Here is an 18306-nt window from a genome sequence, read left to right as displayed (position 1 = left end):
GTGGGTGCTGGAATGGAGCCTGGGTCCTCTGGACGAGCGGCCAGTGCTCTTGGTCTCTGAGCCATCCCTCCAGTCTCTATCTCATTCCTTTTCTCTTTTTCTTTCTAGAGTTTCCTTGTAACTTGCTCTGTAGACCAGCCTGCTTCTGCCTCCCGAGTGCTGGGATTAAAGATGTGCATCACCACCACCCGGCCTTTTCCCGTTTCTTAAAATGACCCTGTGGCTCTAGAGAGTGGAATGGTTCCATGGGGAGAGGGGTCTGACACACAAGACTGACCGCCCAGAGCCATGGGAAGGTAGAAAGAGAAAAACCAACTCCACAGTCATCTTCTGACCTCCACACGGGTGCTGTGGGGTCACACCCCCCACTCACACACACAATGATAATCATACAGAATTTTAAAATGTCAGGTGGTTCCTTAGTAAGGACAAGACCTAATCTCCAAGCAGGATGTGCTACATCCAAGTGTAGTGTCCTGAACTTCTAATCTATAGACTGATATAAAACTAATTAATTGATTAAGGACTTGCCCATCGACTAGTCATCTCTGACCTTTAGTCTAGAATTTTCCTTTCTCAACACAAAGAATGCTTAAGAGACAGAAAGCGTAGTTACTCTGGCTCCATTGTTACAATCAAATGATCAAACTACGCAGCATCAATACGAATAATTAATACTTGCCAATTAAAATATTTTTCTAGTTCTGGGGATTAAACCCAGGGCCCCAGTATGCCAATCATGTGCCCTAACTGAGATATTTCCCTAGGCCTCTAGGCTGGTCTAGAATTCATGGCAATCCTCCTGGCTCAGCCTCTTGGGTGCTGGTATTACAGTTATGAGCCACGATGCTTGGCAATAAACACTGTACCAACTGCCATACCCCCACACCCCTCGGCCCTGGATTGTTTCCTGGTGAGTATGAGAAACAAAAGAATTACCCTAACACAGCTTGGTAACACACTCCAGGTAGCCGCTATGGGAGCAACTAAGTACCTTTTGATTTTAGTCCGGGTGACTGGACCAAGGGCTGTGCGTGCTTAGTGCTCTCGCCTATATCCCGGGTTCTACGACGGTGAGAGACACTGAGGACTCTCCTAGTCTTGCTTCTGTGACTCAGAATCAGCAGCACAGAGCTGGGGTAAGAGCTGAGAGGGCTCCAGAAAGTTCTGCTGGAGGGAGGGCAGGAACCGTGGTGGGCCCCGTGGGACAGGGGCAAGTGAGTGTGAGCAGAAGCTTGGGAATTCGGCCCGTGGGACCTGGGTGGAACAAGGTGTAGGTAGCTGAGGAGGAACGCTCTTTTTTTCCCTTTCATCTTTGAATATGTTCAAGTGTGTTTAAAAAGCAATATAGGATTTACCATCTAACCATTTTATTTTATATTTTATTTTATTTGAGACAGGATCTCACTATGTAACCTTTGCTGGCCCAGATCTTGTTATGTAGACCAGGCTGGCCTTGAACTCACAGAGATCCACCTGCCTCTGCCTCCTGAGTGCTGGGATTGAAGGTGTGGGCCACCATGCCCTGATAACTTTTGAGTTTTGGCAGGGTTTCAGGTATACTAGATTAGCTTTGGTCTGACTGGAGGTGGGGTAGCCTTGAACACCTGACCCTCCTGCCTCCACCTCCTCCCCACTCACTGGGATTTCAGTCGTCTCTAAGAATTGAACTTCTTGGAAACCTGTGAATAGACTTGTCCGGCACTGCTGGCTGTGCCAGAGTCTGGGCCTCTTTCCCAAGAACTGAGAGTAATAAACTCACATGGGCTTGCCCAGGGAGCGAGGTAACTCTGTTCAAGGGGAGATGAGTGCAGGTTAAAGAGGCCCAGCCTGGGCTGCACAAGTGAGGTCTCTTAAGAAGTTCTGAAGAAAGAGAAGTTAGTCACTGTTAGTGAGAGTTTCCACTGCTAGAGAAAGAGAGAGACATCATGACCACAGCAACTTTTTTTTCTGAACACAAAAACAGGTTATAATTTAAAAGTTCAGGGTTATTTTTAAACAGTAAAATATTTTCTCTGTAGAAAATAGTAAAAATGATAACATTTCCCAATAAAGCCCTTTTAAACCAAATGCTAGCTTAATTATACATATAAATATTGATTAGATTCTGGGATACAGAAGAGACCTATCTTCATCTGTTCAGAGAGCTATGTTTTACTTAAGTTGTGTAAGTGAGATTCCTATTCATCTTCCCCTTCACTGTTTGATCTATGGCAGACATTTTTCTATAGGCTAATTTATAATCTAAAAAGATTTTAGCCTCCCGTCCTGAAAGTACAGCCAGCATTTTCTTTCATCAGCTTGATACGGTACAAATTCTTATCCTAATAGTGAAATGTTTCACTGAGGCTTGCCCAGTGATTGAGTAAAACCAAAACTTATTATAAACCACAGTCATCCTAGGGTCCCCCCTGCTATGTAGCCTCCATGGTTCTGTGGGTTGCGGTCTGATTGTCCTTTGCTTTACATCTAGTATCCACTTATGAGTGAGTAGATACCATGTTTGTCCTTCTGAGTCTGGGTTACCTCACTCAGGATGATATTTTCTAGTTCCATCCATTTGCCTGCAAACCTCATGATGTCATTGTTTTTCTCTGCTGAGTAGTACTCCATTGTGTATATGTACCACACTTTCTTAATCCATTCTTCAGTTGACGGGCATCTAGGTTGTTTCCAGGTTCTGGCTATTACGAATAGTGCTGCTATGAACATAGCTGAGCATGTATCTTTATGGTATGATTGAGCATTCCTTGGGTATATGCCCAAGAGTGGTATGGCTGGGTCTTGAGGTAGATCGATTCCCAGTTTTCTGAGAAACTGCCATACTGATTTCCACAGTGGTTGTACAAGTTTGTACTCCCACCAACAGTGGAGGAATGTTTCCCTACAGCAACTCTTATAAAGGAAAACATTTCGTTGGGGCTGGCTTACAGTTCAGAGGATCAGTCCATTATTGTCATGGTGAGAAGCATGGTGCTGGAGAAGGAGCCGAAAGCTCTACATCTGGATTGGCAGGCAGCAGGAAGAGAGAGAGGAGACACTGGGCCTGGCTTGAGCTTCTGAAACCTCAAAGCCCCCCCCCCCCCAATGACATACTTTCTCTTCAAGACCACACTTACTCCAACAAGGCCACATCTCCTAACGGTGCCACTCACTATGAGCCTGCGGCAGCCATTTTTATTCAAACCACCAGTCACTACAGGGTTTAGCTTGGGTGGTTCCTTATTTTGATTGATGTATTAGGTCATACATTCATTTTTCCTACTACCTATGTCCCTTCCCACAATGCATCTGACTTTAATCATATGCATACTCAATTATGCAGAGACATGGTATGGTAAATATGGATTCTCCCTACAATGTTGCTGAGAACACGGTTTGGTTTTACAGTACATGTACCCAAACCCATTTAGGACGGCTTGGTCCTTCTATGCTTCATATTCTAGACATGTCTGGGAGTACATTTGAATAGAAACAGTCTGAATTTGATTGTTACCCGTGGCAGACAATGTAGACCTTGTTCAGAGATGGGAGTCCACATAGCCTGGCACAGGAGGGGGGTCACGGGGTCCTGAGGCTGTGAGATGCATTTTTCCAAGAGGAGGGGGGTGCATAACCCGCAACCTAACTCCACCTAACTCGTGCCTTACCCCCTTGAATGCTGGGTTACAGCTGAGCACTACACCCCTTTTTTTCCTTTCTGGTGCTATTTTTGTTTGTTTTTTGTTGACATATGCTAATTATACATTATAGCAGGTTTCAACATGACATTTTCATACATGTATGCAATGTATTTTGGTCACATTTCCTCCCTTTTTTTTTCAAAGATTCATTTATTTACTATGTATACAGCATGTATGCCTGCAGGCCAGAAGAGGGCACCAGATCTCATTACAGATGGTTGTGAGCCACCATGTGGTTGCTGGGAATTGAGCTCAGGTCCTCTGGAAGAGCAGTCTTAACCTCTGAGCCATCTCTCCAGCCCCATTTCCTCCCTTTTTAAGGCAGATGATACCTGCTGTGTATATGGAGCATGTCGTCCATCTAAAATGCTTGGTATAACAAGTCTTCCCACTGACATAAGAAAATACCTGGAGGCTGGTAGCATATAATAAAAAGAGAGTTACTTAGTTCAAGGATTTGGAAGATCAAGAATGGGCACTGACCTGGCTCTGCCCTGCCACGAGCCCTTGGTGATGTGACAGGGTAAATGGCAGAGGAGGAGGCTCACGAGGTGCCTGGGGACCCAGGAAAGGAGGGGCTGCTGGACTTACTATTTCATTACAGCCCACCGTAGCAGCACAGTCGTGGATCCCAGAAGAACACTACATTAATCTTCTAAAGAACAGTGGCCCCGGCGACTCAGCCACCATCCACTACTCTTCGCCTGTTGAAAATTCAGAGATTGAACCGACAGCCTGAGAGCCTGCATGGGACTGACCTGGGCACTCTGCATCTATGTTACAGCTGTGTGGCTTGATCCTCTTGTGGGACTCCTAACTGTGGGTTCGAGTCTGTTACTGGCTTTTGGGACCCTACTCCTTATACTGGGTAGCGAAGGTGCTTAGTCTTACTGCGACCTGATACGCCATGTTTTGTTAATATTCACGGGAGACATACCTACCCGTTCCTAAACAGAAACAGAGAAGGAGTGGATTGGGAGGTGGAGGCAGAGGGGGACTAGGGAGAGGAACTGGGAGGAGAGGAGGGAGGGAAAATTGCAGCCAGGATGTAAAATAAATAAAATTTATATAAAACAATTCTACCACCCCTCAGCACAGCTACACACTTAGGACTGAACTTGCAACACCTGAACCTTTGTGGGACACGTGTCAATCAGACCACAGTACACACTCTCCTTCCTGGCTTCTGTGGGTAATGTGGCTGCCGATCTTAGGACAGAAGTCCATCTGTCTGAGCCCCTGCTTTTATCTATCTATCTATCTATCTATCTATCTATCTATCTATCCATCCATCCATCTATTTATATTTTAGCATTTTATTTTATTTTTAATTATGTGTATATGAATGTGTCTGTTTCTGTGTGTGGTGTGTGCAAATGAATTTAGGAGCCTTGTGGACACCAGAGGCATTAGGTTCCCTTGGCACTGGAGTTACAGGAAGTTGTGAGTTACCTGACCCGGGTCTTAGAAGCCAAACTTGGGCCCTCTGCAAGAACAAGAAGAACTCTTCACCTCTAAGCCATCTCTCCAGTCCCACTTACCCTGTTCTCAGATTTTTATGAGTTTGCAACGAGGTTTTAATATGGTGTGTTTTCCAACCACATTTCTCTTAGTGGCTCTCTCCTCCCTTTCTTCCAGCCCCCCCCTCCAGGCCCTCTCACCCCTAGGAGCCCCTCTCCACTTCTAAGTCACAAGTGACACTTTTTAATTTTGTTGTCTATTTGAGACAAGCTCTCCCAAAGTAGCCCAGGCTATCCTCAAACTCAATCCTGTTTTTGACTTCCCAGAGCTGGGATTGTGGAGATGGACTACCACAGGCAGCTTGTGGAGCCCTGCTTTAATTTCTTTGGCTACTTACTCAGAACTGGGATTGCTAAATTGCAGAAATACTTTTGAACCGGTCTCTTACTCCTTATCAGAGGCTATTTGGGTGTGTCCAGGGCCTGTGGATAATAGACTCACCCTTGGGCCCCATCTACCTGCCTGAGGGAACAGGGGTCAATTGTACCCACACAAGCTTGAGGGCCACTCGGAAATATCCAGTCAATGCCACGGCTGCCCAAGACAGCAGTCCCACCCCAGCCTGCTGCTCCAGCCCCAGGTGGAATGCACATGAAAGACACACACCTGTGAGGTCTACAGGGCAGGCCCAGCACACCACCACCAACTGAAGAAAGACACGGACAAGGCTTCCATGCTGGGTAGTCCCATCAGCGCTGTTTATCCCACATAGCAGTCACTTTGGGACCAGATCCTGAATGTGCCAGCTGCCCCAAGCAAGGCTAGTGAGAAGACAGCTGTAGGCAGGGTATTCAGGCCTCTCTCTGTGCTTATCAGGGGGGATTGATCCAGGGAACCAAACCCAGGTCCTGGCCTAGGCTGGGGGCTTGGACTCCCACCTACTTGGAGAGCCCAGAGCGGAGCCTATCTCCAGCTGGTTCTCAGATAGTGTGAGGAATTCCTGACAAGACACTCATGAGTAGAGGGTGGCCCCAGCAGCACACAGCACAAGTGTCCCATCCAGGATCTCCCCCTAGCCTCCCATCCAGCCGGTGGAGTCACAGGACCCCTGGCCCAGTCACACCCTAATAGCCAGACTTCAGTTCACAGGCCAAGGGTGGGGCCAGGGTGACTTTGCTTCTAGGGGAGGGACATGGACCCTTTACTGCCAGGAACAAAGTCCTTCTCAGACTTGAGTCCAGGCAGGCTAAGCGGTAGCTGGTCCCTTGGCTCTCTAGCTGGGCAGCCTCCTCATAGCGCCAGCCATGCAGGGAGACCGGGTGCTGCTGCTGTTCTTGTTGGGTCTCAGGATACAACTCTCCTTTGGTGTCATCCCAGGTAAGAGGCCCCTTTCTAACTCCCACAGAAGGACTGCCAACCCCACTTGGGCTAACCTGGGTCTACTTTCTCTTGACCAGTGGAGGAAGAAAATCCAGCCTTCTGGAACCAAAAGGCAGCCGAGGCCCTGGATGTTGCCAAGAAGCTGCAGCCCATTCAGACATCAGCCAAGAACCTCATCATCTTCCTGGGGGACGGTGAGTGTTCGAGGCTGGCCTCCTTTGGGGCCCTTGCTCTCCAGGTACCCAAGGCCGCTGATGGGTCCAGGAAGGTCTGGGAGCTCAGCTCTGATCAGGGTTTGCTCCTTCAGGGATGGGGGTGCCCACAGTGACAGCCACCAGGATCCTAAAAGGACAGATGGGAAGCCATCTAGGACCTGAGACACCCCTAGCCATGGACCGCTTCCCATACATGGCTCTGTCCAAGGTGAGTACTGGGACACATCTGGAATGGGGATGGGGGGACTGGGCATGGCTGGAGGAGGAAGAACCCAGAACATCTGGGGTCCAAGTTGGCAACCAGCACAGTGAACATGTCTCAGGAAGCAAGGACTGATGTCTACCAGTAGGGACACAGCTGAGAGTGTCTCTGTCCCCAGACATACAACGTGGACAGACAGGTCCCAGACAGTGCAGGCACAGCCACCGCCTATCTCTGTGGGGTCAAGGCCAACTACAAGACCATTGGCTTGAGCGCAGCTGCCCGATTCGACCAGTGCAACACCACATTTGGCAACGAGGTCATCTCAGTGATGTATCGGGCAAAGAAAGCAGGTGGGTTGGAGCTGGGCCTGGGAGCTAGGGCAGGCCTGTCTGGATCGCTGGGTGACCTTCTGTAACCTGCAGGAAAGTCTGTGGGAGTGGTGACCACCACCAGGGTGCAGCACGCCTCTCCAGCTGGCACCTACGCGCACACGGTGAACCGTAACTGGTACTCGGATGCAGAAATGCCTCCTTCTGCGGTGCAGGAGGGCTGCAAGGACATTGCCACACAACTCGTTTCCAACATGGACATTGATGTGAGCTCTGAGAACCAGGGGGAGGGCTGGACCGAGGGATGGACCTTGGACTGGCCGTAGTCCCAGGCATAAACATCCTGAACTCCAGGTCCTCTGGAGTACGTGTGAGGGGGTGTGGGAAGCCCAGGAGCGGCATATCCCACAGACATGGTGGGGACACAGGAGCTGTCTGTCAGCAGGGGGTGGGGGCCCATAAAGCCCTAAGTCTACCTGTGTGGATCCTCTGACCAAAGGTGATTCTCGGTGGAGGTCGCAAGTTCATGTTTCCCAAGGGGACACCAGACCCTGAATACCCAAATGACACTGCCCAAGATGGAACCAGGCTGGATGGACAGGACCTCGTGCAAGCGTGGCTGGCAAGGCACCAGGTGATGTGGGTTCCAGGGTCTAAGGCAGGGCCCGGGGCAGGACTGTGCTTCTCAGGTCTGTGTGCTAAGACTGGCTGTGTCCCCGCAGGGGGCCCGGTATGTTTGGAACCGCACGGAGCTCTTTCAGGCGTCCGAGGATCCCGCAGTGACTTACCTCATGGGTGAGTCCTTGTCCCCTGCACTTGTCAGGGGCCTCCATCAGAGTGTGTATGTGCACATGAGCCCTACCCACTTCCCAGCTTTGTGGTCACCATGGATTCCTGTGCTTCTCAGGCCTCTTTGAACCAGCAGAAATGAAATATGACATCTACCGAGACCCTACCCAGGACCCCTCCCTGGCGGAGATGACAGAGGTGGCCGTGCGCATGCTGAGCAGGAACCCCCGAGGCTTCTACCTCTTTGTGGAAGGTGAGTGGTTGAGCCTGGCAGGGAAAGAGGTGGGACCAGGTGTCCAGAGCAAACTCAAGCATCTCTCCCATCGCTGGCTTCCTGCAGGGGGCCGTATTGACCAAGGCCATCATGAGGGCACGGCCTACCTGGCATTGACTGAGGCTGTCATGTTCGACTCAGCCATTGATAAAGCGGACCAGCTCACCAGTGAGCAGGACACGATGATCCTTGTCACTGCTGACCACTCCCACGTCTTCTCCTTTGGTGGCTACACACTTCGGGGGACCTCCATCTTCGGTAGGCCAGGGACAGTGTCAGGCAGTGTTGCCTCAAGTATATGGGGACAGTTTCCTCACCTGTCAAAATGGCACAAGAAGCACCTGCCTTGTAGGGATCAGTGACAATTTAACCACTAAGCAGGCAAAATGAGCTCACCCACGCTCCAAAAGCAGCTGTCAGGACGAGGACAAGGTGTCTCACTTCCTCCATGCAGGTCTGGCTCCAGCCAATGCTCTAGACGGCAAGTCCTACACTTCCATTCTCTACGGCAACGGCCCGGGCTACGTGCTTGATTCAGGAGACCGGCCCAATGTCAACAGTACTCAGAGTGGTAAGTGCCTTAGCCCAGCCTAACTGGGGCTGCAAACAGACGCTGCTCCCCCTAAACACCCTGTCTTCCCTAGGTGACCCCACGTACCAGCAGCAGGCGGCTGTACCGCTGTCCTCGGAGACCCACGGCGGGGAGGACGTGGCGATATTCGCGCGTGGCCCGCAGGCACACCTGGTGCACGGAGTGCAGGAGCAGAACTACATCGCGCACGTCATGGCCTTTGCAGGCTGCCTGGAGCCCTACACCGACTGCGGCCTGGCGCCCCCTGCCGGCCAGAGCAGCACCACCACCCCGGGCCAGACCACCACCACCAGGGGCCAGAGAGAGACTCAAGTTACAAATAGCGCAGTCGGCCAGGCCACTGTCTTGCTGTCCCTGCAACTGCTGGTCAGCACACTGCTATTAGTAGGGACCGTCATGGTGACATCCTGATGGTCCAGTCCCCCGCTGGGCTCCTCCCCAGGGTCCCACAGCTGGCTCCTTTCGCACACACACCCACCCACTCATGGTTTCCTTTGCCCTGTCTATCCCGTGTTCACCATGCTCCACCCTAGGTCTCTGCTGGGTTTGCGCCCCAGTTTGGTAGTTCTCTTATCAGATGTTGAGACACCAGTTTAGCCCATAGCTTTAGCGGCCACCTCTGAGAGAACACTCTGGGCTTTGTAACTTGGCCCAGGGCTTCTGCTTCTCTCCTGGCTGTCTCCGGAGTGGGAGACACCGAATGGTACTCAAGAGGTTGAGGCCCAGGGTTGCCCTAGACTCCCCTTCACACCATCACGCTTTATGGGGCCCCAAGTAACTTAGCTTTTCAGGCCTTGGCTTACTCCCATGCTCTTTCCATGAAAGGAAATCAGGCAGAGATTCAGAGGCTGGGGGGTCTCCGCAAGCAGCCCAAAGCAGACGTTGGCCTCCACCCCTGTCCATCTCAGGCTGCACATAGATACTGAACAAAGAGTATTTCCACCCTTGGGGCTACCAGTCCTTGAAGAGACATAACAACAATAAAATAAAGTGTTCCGTGGGACAGTGCCTCCAGTACTTCCTAGTAAGGAAACCCTGGGCGCCCGGGGTGCCCAGTACAAGGGGACAGGTGGATGTTAGGAGGCTGGGGAGAGGTGTTCTGAGGAGCAGAGAGTTGAGTGAAAGCAGAAAAAGTGGAGTGAGTCATAACCTTCAGGTTCTGCCTTCTGACCAAAAGCTTCTCCAGAAGGCCAAAAGCTACGGCACAGACAGGTCAGGCCCGGCCTAAGGCCCCTTAGCTGGTTGGAGAGGTAGGACCGTGGGGTGCGGCAAAGAGGCCAGGGAGAGCAGCCTGGGGCTGGACTCAGAAGCTGCTCAGGTGCAGGCCAGGAGAGGGCTGGATGGCCAGATCAAGCCCCTGCACCCTTTCATATGCCCAGAGGGTGGCAGTTGGCCTGGCCCGGGCAGACTTGATGGCAGTTCCTGGGACTCATCTCTGTCCTCCGTCTCTCGGGCCACATCCTTCACAAGATGGGCGGAGACCAGGAGGCTCTTCCCAAGGCGGTCAGGGCAGATAGCTGTGGCCACACCTGCCTGGAAAACATTCAGACTCTCCACCTCACCATCCCAGGAGGCAAGGGCAGTTGAGGAGGACCCCAACCTGCCCAAGCTCCCATGGGGCAGCAGTGAGCACCAGCAGGTGACCTGGGGGATCCGGATTTGTGCTCCGATGCTCCCACCTGCTTCCCGTAGTGCGGCTTTAGCAGAGGCACCAAGGATAAAGGCCACTGAGCAGATAGCTGTAGGAGGCTGGCAGGGGGTCTCTGTGGAGGGTCCTGAGGCAAGGACTGGGCGTGCAGGAGTGGGCGCTCCACAGCCTTACCTGCACTTTGTGGAGCAGATGAGCTGGGATGCCTGCTGAAGACGACACTTCAAAGCTAGCAATGCCTTCTCATCCTCAGATGCAGCCATGGGACTGAGAGTAGGAAACAAAGGACAGTGAGTTCATGGGTGTCCAGGGACATAGGGAACCTTGAACATCCCTGAGAAGATGACCCAGGGTTCCAGAACCTTCCTCACATTGCCTGTCCATCAGGTCTGGACATCCCTCATATGAGAGTTTTCTCCAGCTGCTCCAGACTCACGTTGCTGTACATGGAGATGCCCACCTGCAGAGGGATGACTACTTTGACACAGAGCTCTGGGGTGGAGAGCAGACTGGCAGTCCTTATCTGTCTGCCCTGTCCCTGTCCCAGCCCTAGCCTGGCAGCCCCCAGCTCCTGCTGCTGCTCACGTTGGTTAACCACTGTTCCAGCTAGCTGTGGGATCTCTGAAGAGGCTGGGCAGATGCTCCTAGGACACCCTGTGTGCTATCAGAATCTGCACCAGAACAGAGGCTTCTCCATGAGGCTGAGGGTGGGAGACGTTCCTCTGAGATCTGAACACCATCTTCATGGGGGCTGTTGCCTCTCCCTCTGACTTCCTTACTTAAGTGGTAGAGATCATGGCTTCCAAGGCGTGACTCCTTGATTTCTCCAGGAAAATTATTTACCCCCTCCTCCAGTGCTCTGCCTGAGCACACATCTTCCTAGACACCCCCCACCCCAGTACCAGGCCACCTCCTGGATTCCTGGCATCTGGGGAGCTCCCTGGGACAACACTCACACTAGACCTGGTGTGGTCTAGCCTGACAGTGAGGAACACAGCCATGCTGTCCATGTCCTGAGCACACTGGGCGGCTGTCTGAGGAGCAGAGTCTTTGTAGCTAGTGACTTTGGCCCCAGTGTTCAGAGCCTACACGGTCATTACAGAGTCAGTGCTCCAGGGGCTTCATCTTTTATGGGCTTGACTCTCCCTATGACAGGAAGGCTCTCCATATAACCCTAGCTGAGCCTGCGGCAGATGGCCAGTGCCCCCCCCCCAGCTCTGTGGTGAGCACACTCCTTTTGGCCCCCCCACAGCAGAACACAATGTACCTCGCTGCTCAGTGGAGCAGCGCTACCTGTGTGTGACAGACTTCCTTGGAGACCTTTCAGTCAGGAAGGTTGAGAAGGCCATGGGGGGGGGGCGAGCCTTTCCTCCAGTTCCTTAAATGCACGGGCAGATCTGGCCTAAGGGGAGAGACAGCTAGATGGGAGCTGAAATGGCTGGGCCCAGGTGCTTCGTGCCTGCCAATCGAAGCCCTGGTGGTCCTGTGGGCTTGGAACCCCTGATCACATGAGGTCTGCTGCACGTGACACCATCTTTCTTCAGCAGGAGGCAGGATAGTCACACTGCTTCGGTCTGTGCCTGGGGGACCTGCCTGGAGGCAGGGGTGCCCTGTGTCTCGTGGTCCCTGTGCATGCTGGACCTTCTGGTGGTCCACATCTATCCCCAGGCCCTGCCATGTATTCCCTGAGTGTCGAGGACTGTCACCAAGCTCCTAGAGAGCTGTCCTGGTGAGACCTGGGAGACAGAAGCAGTCAGGAACCATCGCTGCTCCTTCACAGACAGTAGACAGACCCTGACAGGCCACCCCTAAGAGCAATTCTACCAGTCTGGTGTCCTCCAACCTCAGGCAAAAGTTATTTAAAAGTAGAAGGAATAGAGGCCCCCCTGCCCCCCCCCAGTCACAATCTCTGTGAACGATTAGAACATTTCTCATTGTCTATATTCACTGGTAAGGTTTTGGCTTCTTGTTTCATCTGTTTCCAGTTTTGTTCATTTGAGTCAGGGTCTCCCAGGCTTCCCAAGCCTTGAACTTTCAGTTCTTCTGACTCCCGAGCCTGGAGACGACTGGCATGCATCACTATGGCCAATGTATGTGGCACTGAGGACCGAAACCCCGGGCTCCAGGCACACGAAAGCGCTCTAATAACTGAGCCCCAGCCCCGGGGGTTTTATGTATTCATCCCAGGCTTCTCTGGGCCTCACTATGCAGACAAGGGCGACCTTGAAGTCCCCATCCTCCTGTCTCAATCCTCATGTGGTTCTGTGGCCTGTATCTCCGACCCCACAGTGGAGCTGTCAATGGAAGACGGCAGCTATTGTCCCCATAGTCAGGTGAATCAGACAGGAGGTGGACGCAGGGATCCAGGTGGCCCCAAGTATCTGGGTTGTCTATAGCCTTTAGGTATAGATGAAAATTTTTGTTTGTTTGTTTTTCGAGACAGGGTTTCTCTGTGTAGATTTGGAGCCTGCCCTGGAACTCACTCTGTAGCCCAGGCTGGCCTCAAACTCACAGAGATCCGCCTGCCTCTGCCTCCTGAGTGCTGGGATTAAAGGTGTGCACCACCACCACCCAGCCAAACATTTTTTTTTTTTTTCAGGACAGGGTTTCTCTGTGTAGTTCTGGCTGTCCTGGAACTGACTCTGTAGACCAGGCTGGCCTTGAACTCTCAGAGATCTGCCTGCCTCTGCCTCCTGGAATTAAAGGCGTGCGCTACCACTGCCCAGTGTTTGGTTGGTTTTGAGTCAATGTATTTGCAAGAGCACAGAATAGCCTTTAATCTCCCTTCCATCTTCCTGCTGAGAGTCAGAAGACCTGCTTTTACGACCTTGAGCCACCACACCTCGCTGGATCATGTTTCTGTGATCTCATCTATCCATGAACACATGACTTACCCTCACACCTCTCGACTACAGTGAATAATGCTGAACCTCATACACAGAATCTGGGCTTAAACCATACTCTGAAGTGGGATCACTGCATCACTATAGGAAGCTCCTAGTTCCTTATCCTAGGCTACACTTGCAGATGTGTCCAGGATCTATGCAGAGCACTCACCTTGGGGTCTCTCCACCTGTCCAAGAAGATAGGGGTTAACACCAAGGGTAGGGGTTAAGACCAAGGGGAAAACCTGCCTGCTCCTCAGAAAGACCCAGGCCTTGCCTGCTTTGGCTCAGGACCTTGGCCAACCTCCATGCCCGTTTGCACTCAAACACACAAGGGTCTGGACCCACCGGCTCATTCTTTCCAATTCAATACTTCTCCTGGCCAATGCTCCCGAATATCTTACCTGCTCCAAGTCCAGGGGAGAGGAAATTGGGAGTAACTCTCACTGAAACAAGAAACGTGATGGATCCTCAAGGGACAGAGTAGAAGAGGATTGATGAGCACTGCTGTATAGGATTACAGTAACTGGGCCAGGTGGCGGCGGCGGCGGCGGTGGTGGCGCACGCCTTTAATCCCAGCACTCGGGAGGCAGAGGCAGGCGGATCTCTGTGAGTTCAAGGCTAGCCTGGGCTACAGAGTGAGTTCCACGAAAGGCGCAAAGCTACACAGAGAAACCCTGTCTCAAAAAACCAAAAAAAAAAAAAAAAAAAAAAAAAAAAAAAAAAAAAAAAAAAGATTACAGTAACTGCCTCAGCCTCCCACCTAATGGGGGGGGGGCGGCGGGGAGATGCCTCGGACCCACTGTAGCTCCAGATTCAGGACGTTGGTCTGGACTTCCATATCCAGCCACCTTCTTAAGCCTGACACGCTTCAGTCCACAGGGCGGGGTGGGGCTGGGGTAGAGCCTGAGAATTAGGGAGGGCCCCTGAGCCTTCCAAACAGGAACTCAGTCTTTCCCTATTTAAGGCCAGGCAGTCAGAGACCCAGTTAGTATTCTGGTCTTCCAACTTCACCCTTGACGATCCTCAGAGCCACCACCACCAGCCCCAGCCATGCGGGGAGCCTGGCCGCTGCTGCTGCTGGGTCTCAGACTACAGTTGTCACTTAGCGTCATCCCAGGTAATAAGGCTCCTTCAGAGGCATGCTCCATTCACACCCCTGGGCCTCCCGTCTGACCCTTCCTCTGCTATTCCCTTGGCCAGTGGAGGAGGAGAACCCAGCCTTCTGGAACCAAAAGGCAGCCGAGGCCCTGAGTGCTGCCAAGAAGCTGCAGCCCATTCAGACATCAGCCAAGAACCTCATCATCTTCCTGGGGGACGGTGAGTGGTCCTTTGGGGCCCTTCCTCCTTTGGGGCCCTTGCTCTCCAGGTACCCAAGGCCGCTGATGGGTCCAGGAAGATCTGGGAGCTCAGCTCTGATCAGGTTTTGCTCCTTCAGGGATGGGGGTGCCCACAGTGACAGCCACCAGGATCCTAAAGGGACAGATGGGAGGCCATCTAGGACCTGAGACACCCCTAGCCATGGACCGCTTCCCATACATGGCTCTGTCCAAGGTGAGTACTGGGACACATCTGGGATGGGGGTGGGGGGGACTGGGCATGGCTGGAGGAGGAAGAACCCAGAACATCTGGGGTCCAAGTTGGCAACCAGCACAGTGAACATGTCTCAGGAAGCAAGGACTGATGTCTACCAGTAGGGACACAGCTGAGAGTGTCTCTGTCCCCAGACATACAACGTGGACAGACAGGTCCCAGACAGTGCAGGCACAGCCACCGCCTATCTCTGTGGGGTCAAGGCCAACTACAAGACCATTGGCTTGAGCGCAGCTGCCCGATTCGACCAGTGCAACACCACATTTGGCAACGAGGTCATCTCAGTGATGTATCGGGCAAAGAAAGCAGGTGAGCTGGGTGTGGAAGCACACGCCATTGATCCCAGCACTTGGGAGACAGAGGCAGGCAGATCTGAGTTCAAGGCCAGCCTGGTCTACAGAGTGAGGACTTGTGCAAAACAATAACAAAACCCAAAGCACAAGTGGGTTGGGGCCTGGCTAAGGGGCTAGAGCAGGCTTGTATGTAGCACTAGGTTGCCCACCTGATTCCTGTCATTTCCAGGAAAGTCTGTGGGAGTGGTCACCACCACGTCGGTGCAGCACGGTTCTCCAGCTGGCACCTACGCACACACGGTGAACCGTAACTGGTACTCGGATGCAGAAATGCCTCCTTCTGCGGTGCAGGAGGGCTGCAAGGACATCGCTCTACAGCTCATCTCCAACATGGACATTGATGTGAGCTCCAGACATGGGGGGAGTGGGGCTGGAGCAAGGTGTCACTCACTGCAGTATAGGCAGCCCTCAGCCTGAGCTGTGAGTCCTGTAGGTCAGCAGAGGGGTTGGGTAGAGAAGATGCAGCCGAGAAAGTCCCTTCCCTCAGACCTGTGGGGACCGGGTGCTGTTGGGAAAGAAGAGAGGATCACTTAGGTCCCAATTCACCTCTGATCATAGGTGATCCTCGGTGGTGGCCGCAAGTTCATGTTTCCCAAGGGAACACCAGACCAGGAATATCCAGCTAACGCTGGCCAGGCTGGAACCAGGCTGGATGGACAGAACCTCGTTCAAGAGTGGCTGGCAAAGTATCAGGTATGGGGGGGGGAGGCTAGGGCAAAGGTCACAGCAGGGATTGGTAGGGGTGTGCATCCGAAGGCATGTTCTTAATAGACTGGCTGTGTCTCTGCAGGGGGCCCGGTATGTTTGGAACCGCACAGAGCTCATTCAGGCGTCCCTGGACCCATCTGTGACACACCTCATGGGTAATAATTCCTATTTCTTGCCCTGGAACCCCTCCATTAGGAAATTGTGCATGTGTGTGCGTGGGTGGGGTGTGTGTGTCCTTAATCCCCTGTCTGGTGTTCACCATGGATTTTTTAATTCTTCAGGCCTCTTTGAGCCTGAACACATGAAATATGACATCTACCGAGACCCTACCCAGGACCCCTCCCTGGCGGAGATGACAGAGGTGGCCGTGCGCATGCTGAGCAGGAACCCCCGAGGCTTCTACCTCTTTGTGGAAGGTGAGTGGTTGAGCCTGGAGAAAAAAGGAGGAAGCAGGGTCCAGGGCAGACTCGAACATCTCCCCACCACTGGTTTACTGCAGGGGGCCGCATTGACCATGGTCATCATGAGGGCACGGCCTACCGTGCACTGACTGAGACCATCATGTTCGACTCGGCCATTGATAAGGCGGACCAGCTCACCAGTGAGCAGGACACGATGATCCTTGTCACTGCTGACCACTCCCACGTCTTCTCCTTTGGTGGCTACACACTTCGGGGGACCTCCATCTTCGGTAGGTGTGGTGGGGAGGGGGCAGATAGTGTTGCCATGTAGGGATCTGGTGACCAGGCAAAAGGTGAAGGTGTGCCGAAGTCAGTCTGAAAAACAATCATCCCCTCTCCCTGCAGGGCTAGCTCCCTTCAAGGCTCAGGACGGCAGATCCTTTACCTCCATCCTATATGGCAACGGGCCCGGCTATCAACTCCAGAAAGGTGTCCGGCCAGATGTCACTGACAGGGAGAGCCGTAAGTCCTGTGGGTTGTCAGCATGGGGCAGGAGCTGAGCGTACTCACAGAGGTGGAAGCCACTGCTCTGAACACCCCTTCTTTGCAGGTGACCCCACGTACCAGCAGCAGGCGGCTGTACCGCTGTCCTTGGAGACCCACGGCGGGGAGGACGTGGCGATATTCGCGCGTGGCCCGCAGGCACACCTGGTGCACGGAGTGCAGGAGCAGAACTACATCGCGCACGTCATGGCCTTTGCAGGCTGCCTGGAGCCCTACACCGACTGCGGCCTGGCGCCCCCTGCCGGCCAGAGCAGTGCGGCGAGCCGGGGCCAGACCTCCGCCCTGATGCTCCTGTTGGCAGGGACCATGTTGATGGTGGCAGCTGAGCCCTGACCACCTAAGCTCACTGGACTCCACTCCAGCGCTCCACAGTGCTTTCTGCCAGTACTGTTTTCTGGGCTCCACCTGTCCCTCTGGTTTCGCTCCTCACTTCCACGTCTTGGAGTCTCATATCAATCAAACTTGGGCTGTGGGTTGCCAAGACCGCAGCCCCACCTTCGGCTCCAACAGACCGCCTCACGGAGTGTTAATGAATCGGCCTCAGGCCTGACAGCACCACCCTTCCTTGAGTACTGAGACAAGACAACTCCAGTGCTTACTGATCATGGTGAAACCATCAGCAGCCACCGCTCAGCCAGTGCCCAGAAGACCCAGTGTCTGCGTCACCAACGCTGGACAGCCCCCATTGCCAGATCAGTTGGCTTCTGTGAACCTTGACAACGGGCCCAGTAAAGCTTTGACACAGCCATCCTCTGATGCTTATTAGGCCATCCACCTTTATCCAGACTCCTTTAAGAGGCCGGGCACACGGAGAGCCTTCTCCCCTACCCCGGCATCTATCTGGGTGGTGGCAGCACTTGGCTTCTTACTCAATCTACTGGGCCTGCACTTGGCATTTTCCTCCAGCTTTTGAGACAGGGTCTTGCCTAGTCTAGATTTCAGTCCCTCATCTTCTTACCTCAGCTTCCCAAATTCTGGGATTATAGATGCCTCCCTCTGCTGTGTCTGGCTAGCATAAAGATGTAGAACATCTCCCACCTTCCTAGGCCCTCCATTCTCCTGGGGACAATAAAACCAACTGTTACACAAGACCAGTCTAGTGCTTGTTCGCCTAAGGCCATTGAGAGGGTGGTCTCTGGGTGGGGGTGGGGGTGGGCGCACTACCACAGGTGACCTGGCCTTGCACTCGGGCCAGCCCTCACTCCCTCCCACTGCACTGGGCTCAG

The 18306-nt window shown here is 52.9% G+C and overlaps 2 protein-coding genes across 2 annotated transcripts; both read left to right on the top strand.

The window, feature by feature from the left end:
• Positions 1–6370: 6370 nt before the first annotated feature.
• LOC114697827 (intestinal-type alkaline phosphatase 1) lies at positions 6371–9931 on the top strand. The gene is made up of 11 exons (XM_028876164.2): positions 6371–6521; positions 6602–6718; positions 6832–6947; positions 7120–7294; positions 7367–7539; positions 7773–7907; positions 7996–8068; positions 8181–8315; positions 8403–8594; positions 8791–8907; positions 8981–9931. Exons 1-11 carry the CDS (start codon positions 6449–6451, stop codon positions 9337–9339), a joined length of 1665 nt encoding a protein of 554 aa, XP_028731997.1. The 5' UTR covers positions 6371–6448; the 3' UTR covers positions 9340–9931.
• A 4583-nt stretch (positions 9932–14514) lies between these two features.
• LOC114697826 (alkaline phosphatase, germ cell type-like) lies at positions 14515–17413 on the top strand. Its single transcript, XM_028876163.1, has 11 exons — positions 14515–14581; positions 14665–14781; positions 14900–15015; positions 15189–15363; positions 15577–15749; positions 15966–16100; positions 16198–16270; positions 16397–16531; positions 16615–16806; positions 16922–17038; positions 17127–17413. The coding sequence occupies exons 1-11, from the start codon at positions 14515–14517 to the stop codon at positions 17411–17413; spliced, it is 1587 nt and encodes a 528-aa protein (XP_028731996.1).
• Positions 17414–18306: the final 893 nt, after the last annotated feature.

The sequence above is a fragment of the Peromyscus leucopus genome, chromosome 13 (assembly GCF_004664715.2).
Source record: "Peromyscus leucopus breed LL Stock chromosome 13, UCI_PerLeu_2.1, whole genome shotgun sequence".
Classification (NCBI taxonomy): Eukaryota; Metazoa; Chordata; class Mammalia; order Rodentia; family Cricetidae; genus Peromyscus; species Peromyscus leucopus.
Note: the sequence above shows the minus strand (reverse complement) of the source record. Positions and strands in the feature narration are given on the sequence as shown.

What these genes read in the sequence shown, in the direction of transcription:
- LOC114697827 (XM_028876164.2), top strand. Translation starts at nt 6,449, where the DNA reads ATGCAGGGAGACCGGGTGCTGCTGCTGTTCTTGTTGGGTCTCAGGATA. An exon ending in CTCCTTTGGTGTCATCCCAG is followed by an intron (nt 6,522 to 6,601) that starts GTAAGAGGCCCC and finishes TCTCTTGACCAG; the next exon opens with TGGAGGAAGAAAATCCAGCC. An exon ending in TTTCCAACATGGACATTGAT is followed by an intron (nt 7,540 to 7,772) that starts GTGAGCTCTGAG and finishes CTCTGACCAAAG; the next exon opens with GTGATTCTCGGTGGAGGTCG.
- LOC114697826 (XM_028876163.1), top strand. Translation starts at nt 14,515, where the DNA reads ATGCGGGGAGCCTGGCCGCTGCTGCTGCTGGGTCTCAGACTACAGTTG. An exon ending in TCTCCAACATGGACATTGAT is followed by an intron (nt 15,750 to 15,965) that starts GTGAGCTCCAGA and finishes CTCTGATCATAG; the next exon opens with GTGATCCTCGGTGGTGGCCG. An exon ending in TGTCACTGACAGGGAGAGCC is followed by an intron (nt 17,039 to 17,126) that starts GTAAGTCCTGTG and finishes CCTTCTTTGCAG; the next exon opens with GTGACCCCACGTACCAGCAG.